General features: G+C 39.4%; 1 protein-coding gene across 1 annotated transcript; it reads right to left on the bottom strand.

Moving 5' to 3' along the window:
- Positions 1–3,929: 3,929 nt before the first annotated feature.
- On the bottom strand, positions 3,930–8,338 carry LOC104457933 (UPF0472 protein C16orf72; the record flags this gene model as incomplete). Its single annotated transcript, XM_010073044.1, has 2 exons — positions 3,930–4,205; positions 8,258–8,338. Coding segments are annotated over 2 exons (357 nt in total), but the record flags the coding sequence as incomplete, so codon positions are not given.
- Between the last annotated feature and the right edge of the window lie 86 nt (positions 8,339–8,424).

Raw genomic sequence — 8,424 nt, forward strand, 5'->3', positions numbered from 1 at the left:
TTTTAAGTCAAAGTCTTTCAAACTATCCTGAGCTCTGCTGTCCCATCACCTCTGCCATCAACTGCTTCTTCACCCTGCTAATAACCACTGATGTTTTATATTGCAGTTTATCATTTTGATAAGAGAATAAGGCAGTCAAACGGAAATTCAGGCTCTGTAAAGGGGCCAAGCCACACACTTTCACATGCTAGAGCAAGGGTTCCCCCCTCCAGAGACAGTCACATTAATGATATACGTCAACATTAAAGCTAAGGAGCAAAAGAACTAACGCTCCTTCACTGTGCTGTTATCCATCCACATGATTTTTAGTTAAGAATGCATTTCAGCACTGCATTCTCATACTTGCTTCTCCCCTCTGAAATCATAGCTGGGAGAATGGTTTCTAAAGCATGGAGCACATCCCACATTAGAAGACTAAAGCATCATTGCAAATATGGACCATGCACAGCCACCAACACTGCAAGACTTCATATGCAAGCCACAGCCAAGCAGAAAATGACCTGGCACATGTCAGCTTTCAGGAATCTTATGACTTCGCTCAGTTTGATGTAATTCTGTCATTTGAAACCCTTCACAGAATCAGATATGGCAATACACATCCAGAAAGCAGGTGAAGATATATCCATACCTACGCTAACTACAACAGTCTGGTGGAAGTTAAAAACCTGACTCTGTATCTGAGATGTTGAACAATAATATCGCATCTTATAATGCTAAGCATCAGATGCACAGTTCTTTAAGCTTCAGAAAAATACACTTGAACTTCAAAGTAAAATAGCATATATTACTTTAAGCTAACTACTCAGCTTTTCTTCAAGGTTTTAATTTCTTTTCATGTATTCACAGTTCAAGTTTCCAGCCATGTTTTATTACAAAGGTTAACCATCAGCATACTAATAATGGAAAGCTGAGATAAAGGGCAAAGATTTTTTTATTTACCAGAGTTTAACTCTCTGAAGTTACTTAGTTCCAAAACCTCATTCTCAAGTACCCTTAAGTTACACTAAAATTTTCAGTAACAGCTGCACAGCATACATGCCAGAGTTAAAAGAAAAGATAGATCACATAAGCGTTAAATATTCTTGTATCAGCAGGTTTTTTTGTCATGATCATTTTGCTTTTAGCTACTGTAACAAGTCTTGAAAGCAGAACAGCAGAGAAGAACAAGATTCCTTAAAGCACAAAGGCTACTGATAACTAATATCACAAGATTAAATTTTGGGTTAAAAATCCCTAGCTTTCATCAAAAAAAAAACCTGTTAACTACCTTGTGGAGCTATAGTATAGGTCAGATACAACAAGGTTTGGGATAGAAGTGGTAAGGCTAAAAATCAAGTTTTACCAGATTTCAGACGCAGCATACACTTTGAAGATTGTACCATACCTGAAGATACCCTTCTTCTCTAATATTTTAGTCTAGGGCATACACCTAGAGTTGTTTGATGCTCCAGGGAATATTTAATTATTAGCTACCTTGTTACTACAGTTTCTATCAGATGTGATTATGAAGCATTTAGAGGTTAAATGATTAAAAAACAGGTACCTCCCCCCCATCAAAGAGCAAGACCAACAAGTTATAGGACCATGGTCTTTAGACATATATTAATACCTACTTCTGAGAAGTCAGTAAACCAGCTCAACTTCAACAGAGCTTTATTTGGTGTCATAAAGTGACAGACTTATCCCTGCTTCACTAAAAGAGACCTTGCTTAGAGCAGCAAGTTTTAGCATTGCCCATCAGATCTAACTCAGCCTATCCTCATTACCGAGAGATAAATACTGTTTCCACAGAAAGCCTACCAGCACAAAGCCCCACTCCATGCCAGTCTAAAATTCCCCTTAAAGCCTTAGTCCTAAACAGTTGCTGAGACTGATACTCACTATCATCAGGTTTTCTCATGTTTCCTCTTAATACCTAGAAGCCTCAAATCACTTTTAAACAGCCTGCTAAAAATGAAGACATAGCCCTACAGAGGGCATTAATTTACATACACCTGAAGATCCTATGCACATTTTGAAATCAAAACACGGTGATTTATCACCTGAGAAGCCCTGTGATAAATAGGAAAATACTCTGGGAGACAGTTTAATCACAACTTCCTTACTGTTGAAGAAAAGAAGGGGAGAAGCCTGAGGAACAGACACATTGTAGGCAATAATCTACAAACAGTTATGAGGCCAAATACAAGCCTAGTCACTGAAGGAGTAGCACTAAAGCATTTGTGTCAAAGACCAGACTGAAACTGGTATCAAAAGAACCTAATCCAGAAGGTGACCGACATGTAATCTTGTCAATCAGCTGAAGAAGTGGAAGAGGGCATTTCTAGCTGCTGCAGTGCCAGTACAGAGCAGAGAACTTCCTACAGTCCTCATGACTGTGTATTAGGTTACAAAATATGAAAAAACCTTTATACTTCATGGTTCAGATTCCCATGCTATAGCAAAGTGACTTCCATAAACCACCTCTATAGAAAGCAGATGCTAAGAAACACAGGACTTGAAAAGAGCCATACCACCAATAAAAATACCTCTGAGGTTACTTTGCTTGAGAGCTCCCTGTGCTGAACTGAGGTCTACCCAGGTTACTCTTGCTTGAGAGTACATTTTTATAATTAAAGCCAGCTGCACACCAAATTCAACTACAGGTTCAGAAAACAAGACTTTTTTAAAGAGGGTATTTACCATATCAGGCAAGAGCCAGCTTCTGCAGTTGTTCTCCTCATTAAATTATCTTCACCTACTGAATAGGCAATACTGGTGTGCAGAATTCCCTAGCTAGCTTCCAATACGAGTAGGAAAACTGCCAAAAACTACATGACTGGGTAGAAGCACGCTTGATTTCTATGGCAAGAGAGCAGCAAACAATACCAGACTTGGGCTGCCACCTAGACACTAACAGCGTCTGGCTTACGTATCTTGAAAATTCAAGACCTCAGCACAAGCAAAGACTGCATTTTCAAGAATCCACTCATCTAATTGAGTTAATTCCACCCCCCCAGTGAGAATACTGAGACAGGAAAAATTTAAGTTTCATAGGTTGTACTTCTAGATGGCTTGACTTGGTTTACTTTTAGAATGGTCTACTATTTATACCTCAAGATAGCTGCTACCCTTTAGAATTTTAGAAGGCATAAAACCCACAGGTGAATGGCTTCATTTCACCTCAGGAGCAACTTACCTAGCAAGTAATAAAGAAAAACATGTTTTAACAGTCCAATGTAAAATAAGCTACTGAATATTCACATCTGAAAAGGAGAAAAGCTACACCACCAACATTGTTGGTAATGCCAAGGAAGGAAATTCAGTATGACACATTTAAGACTGGAAGTGAACAAGAACCAAGTTCTGAGCAGGACTCCATTATTGCAATGATGTGCAAGTGAAGTACCCTTTCCGGGGCACTCTGAGTAGGATGATGAACCACATTATCCAGCACATAACAAGAGTACTAGAGTGAGGTAAGGTACCCTAGAGATAGAAGCTTCAGACATTGAATTCCCTCCCTAAACCTGCGAAAATGTGCCAGTTACTTGTTACTAATCAAATTCTAATACTTAACTAGTTGCTAGTGTAATATCATTTTCCAAGAATTCTGTTTACTTCAGCATTGGTATGAATGGCAAGCCCCTTCATGCTTCAAAAACACTACCAAGAGTTGATACTTAACTGTTGAGTTCACAGCTGTAGATTACAGATCCAAACCTCATTTTTATTCAATACCTCTTCCTCATTCAAAATATTTAGCTACATATCTTTTTAGTAGCTACATGCCTTATAGATGCAAAAACCCCCTTAGAGAATTAAGAAGATACCTTCAGCTGGAACATCAAGTACATGACATTATGACACCAACAATGGCCAAGAGCCAGACATGCTTTAAGAACCCCCACCCAACTTTAACCAAGTAGTATTGAAAAAGTTACTGTTACCATGCAGAGCTATGGCTTCACGGAAGGGTTGCAAATCAGTCTCTACAGATGAGCTAGTTTCTGTTGAAGTAGCTCGATTAGGGGATACTACAGTCAGTCTTGGGGGAGCTCTAGAATTTCTTGGAGGAGGAACTTTTCCACATAGGAAGCTGATCAAGTCTTCTCTACGAATAGTTCTTCTGCGTTTTTTAACCCAAGCTAAGACATCCTTATTCCGCCGCTGATAGCCAATCTGAATTCCTACATCAAAGCTTCGCTGATGGGCATCCACACTCTCTGCAAGAAGACAGAAAAAAGTTAGCAAGTGTTACAGACAAAGCAATATATAGTATGGCACACTCACATGGCTTCCAGTCAACCATCTTCTGCAGGCTACTGTAACACAGTACCAAGTTAGCTGTGACAAATTAGCTAGCACTGAAGATGAGTCATCTTAAACCCAAAGAGTATTAGCTAAAAAGTTCCACCCCCTTTACAAGTCAAAATCAACAGCAACTCAAGCACCACCTGAACAGTATTTACTACACTTCAGGTCAACACTACCACACTATGAAACTACATTGTATTAACATTAAAAAACACACTTTGAGCTTGTCAGTCTGACAAAGGTATTTAAATCAGACAACGCACTTAAGAGCATCTCTTAAGACTGCATCAGTACAGTCAAGAAACCCCATGAAACAAAAGGAATAACTGCTTTTCTTGATTCAGATAGAAGGAATTTTATTAAAATCTGTCTAGTTTCATCTGAATTTCAATTGCAGAGGGAATCTGCAGGAGGCGAGTCTTGAAACTACTTAGAACACAAGTGTCCACAATGCCTTTCCATTAGGCAACATACCATTTACAAAGGAATGTCTAAACTTTCCTTACCTATTTAAGATCCCATTGCAAATATGACACACCGAAGCTTTAAACACATTATTTGCAATTAATCCTACAAAACGCAATTTCATTCTCCACCACTGTAACTGGTCACCTGTACATATCAGTTATAACTGTGCCTCTAAGAAGCACTCTTAAATGCCTTACATCGCTTTCAAACTGTGGTAAGTACATTTCTGGCTACTGGTTTAAGTATGAGTAAATCCCACACAACAGTAACAGGTGGGACAAACCATATTCTCCACACAATTGCACTCATCTTGTCAGATTTGTTATCAGAGCTTTGCCAACAGCTATTCCAGTTTTATGAAAGTTACAACTACACCAGCTCTTGCTCCACTAAAATACATCAACATATCCACTCCAATTTCATCTACTTGATTTCCATAGATTTTTTAAAAAATCTGTCAGAGCTGATTAAACCAGCTTTTTATATTCTTGCTTTACTAATCAAGTTCAACATAGGAACCATTCGCCCAGAACAAGAGATTTAGTTAAGAACAGTTGTCCAAGATACCGGTTTACAGGTAAACAGTGACACACACCTCATCTAGTTTTCTCACACTCAAAAAAACCAATCAGTATTAAATGCTATCCTTAGATTTACATTCTAAAGCACCATTGCATGGTCCACAAAAGATGGCACTAAAATCTACACTATCAAAGAGCAGCACTTTAAAGATAACACAGCCTACCAAAAAAAGAAATATCTCAAATTAATTATAGCTAAATCCTGGGGCTGTTAGAATGCAAGCTATGCAGGTATAGAGTATACTTAACATGTCAGTTACTGTTATGCACTCCAAGAGTATTTTGCCTACACCACTTCATAATCAAAAGGCTAGACTTAAGAATGGCAATTCCTGTGACAGCAATGGCAACACAACAGTATTCCTCCAACCATTTTGTACTCCACAGCAGCTAAGGCTCCAATGCACTCACTAGTAAAAGCTACCCAAAGGCCTTGGCACTAACCTGGAAACTGACAACATTCCTTTAATCACTCCCTGAAATACCATGAGAGTCCTTCTAAGAGGCAAGGAGCCCAGCTTTATGTCAATAACCCGCTTTCCTCGTATAGAAGGCTTTATAAAGGACTATGAACTAGTTATGAGGTCAAACATACTGACCACTGACATAGCCTGGACAAATTTTAAGCATCATTACCCACGGAAAGATTAGATTGTTACAGTAAAAGCTACAACTACTTTGTTTACAAAGTTATACTGGCAAAAGATAAGCAATCAAGTTGCCTACATCCTGAAATTACTAAGTCAAAACTAACATTACCAAACATTTGGTTTTTAATCAAGTAAATTGCAGACTCAGAAGTCTTATTCTAATATATGCCTACGACTTTCTAGAATGGCCTTAAATTCTAAATCCTATGCTACAAGCCATGCCTTCACTTCTTTAATATAATCTGGAAGATAATCAAGTGTCTTTAAATGAGGTCTCTATAGCTCAGATCCAAGGCCTTCACAGTGTGGTGCGACATTAAGCCTCTAACCTATTTTCAGAAAAAATGCTGCCATTCAAGACATAGTGGGATTCTCCGTATGCATTGTTCCTCATGTACTTCTTGTTAAAAGAATTATGATGCTTCAAAATGCCTAACATTTATCAGATCAGAAACCAGCTGACAGGGCAAGAGGTAGGTTGTGGTGTTCAGTTTACCACACCAAGAACTTCTCCAGTGTTTTGACCGAGTCCTCCAAAACACAAACATTGAGTATGTGAGAAACAGAAGATTTTTAAAGAGCCATGTTCATCACATTAAGAGACTCCAACTTGCCTGGTATGCCAGCGCCTAGATGGTTCTACCTCTGTTCTCAACAAATTTCTACCCACTTGGAAGTTAATTTAAAACTGAAAAATGGCAGTTCTGAATAACTGAGGTACTCCTGCACTTCTTAAAGATATTTTTTAAGGAAAGATCTTTCAGGTGCTGTTTTTTGAAGTACTACATTACACCTGACTTAAGACAGCTTCCTACTTAAATTCTAGTTTCCCTGATCACCACATACACATGCTGTGTTAATCACACTGCTGCAGAAAAAAAATAGGGCTCGTGCTCCCTATAGCACAAGTAATCAAAAGTTTTTATTACAAATACTTAGGCTGTTTCCTTTTGGTTAAGATCCTGTAAGGGAAAGCAATGCCATTTGTAAAAAAGACTATAATTATTCCAGACAACTTATTAACCTTGTTGCTACTCTAACACCATGCTCAGGTTACTAGCATCCCAGACCATGTTCTAGTGACCCACTCCCTCAGGCCAACACCTACCCTGTTATGTGATGTGATGTGCTGCCCCTTTATATGGCCTATGACACATACACAACACCCAAATACACCTTCTGCAAGAGTCCAGTCTCTGGCAGTGAGGGTTATGCACCTACACTTCCTCCTTGCTCTGTCCACATCTGTCAGAAACCAAATCAGCCACCACAAACACATTACTAACTTTGACTGCTTAAAGCAAATCCAAAATGGGAAAACTGAAGACAAATGAAAGAGCATGCAGCGAGAACTCTAGATAATGCTATATAGATCAAGAAAAAACAAACATCCCACAACTCAGAAATCAAACTACACGTGAGAAAAACAACAGTTTGGAACTTTGAAGCTTTTTCCTTCCTAGGAATGGAAGAGAGTAAACTGGAATCCCACTGTGCCAATTAAAGCCTCCCCCAATATAAATATCATTTTGGTACAATCTCTTAAACTAGAAACCACTGAATGATTCTTCTGCGGACAAAAATTCTTGTGACACCCCAAGGAAAAGCAGAGTTCAGAAACAGATCCTGACAGATGGAAACACACAGTAAAACAGCAAAAGAGCACAGCCACATACAGAGTGCACTCCTATCAAAGTTTTGGCTAACACTGCTTTCTTACAGACACCCTGGACACAATCATTCTTCTAGTGCTTAAAAATAAACTGTGAGGTTTATTTAAGCAGCCTCCCCACCACAAGAAAACTTTTCGTCACACAACATCTATACAGAATTTTACAAACACTAAGCCCAACCTATGGCTCAGCACAAATGTAGATGTATTATACTGGTATCTCAGCATTTACTACATCATGAAACATACAAAATGGAGGAAATTTAAGTACTGTTTAATAAGCTATTGCACTCTTCCCTTGAATTCATGACAGCAAGACACAACATTAAAAACATCCTTTTTCAAGAGTCTTGAAGTAAAAGAGCTTTTAAGTTATTAGTCACTGACATGAGGCAACAGAAAAGATTCAGCTACCATCAGCTAAAGTGGCCCAGGGAAAACTTGCAAGATCCAGGAAGCAGTCTCGGGTTAGATTTTATCAGGGTGAATAAGAGACATTAACAGGCCCTGCTTATGAGTAAGCTGGGGGCAGGAGGCAGAGCGGGGCCCGGCTCGGCAGGGAGGGCTGCGGGGGGTGGGCAGCCCCTTACCTTTGTAGAGGTTGGTGACCGCAGTGGCGGCGTTCTGGAAGGGGACCCAGAGGGAGAGCCCTGGCTGCTGGCACACCCGGTCTGCAGGGAGGGAAGGACACACGCTGTTTATTTTGGAGTCACCAACTACGAACGGCCATGTTAGATTTCGCCATTTTGTTCCACCT

This window comes from Pterocles gutturalis, unplaced genomic scaffold (genome assembly GCF_000699245.1).
Source record: "Pterocles gutturalis isolate BGI_N339 unplaced genomic scaffold, ASM69924v1 Scaffold53092, whole genome shotgun sequence".
Lineage (NCBI taxonomy): Eukaryota > Metazoa > Chordata > Aves > Pterocliformes > Pteroclidae > Pterocles > Pterocles gutturalis.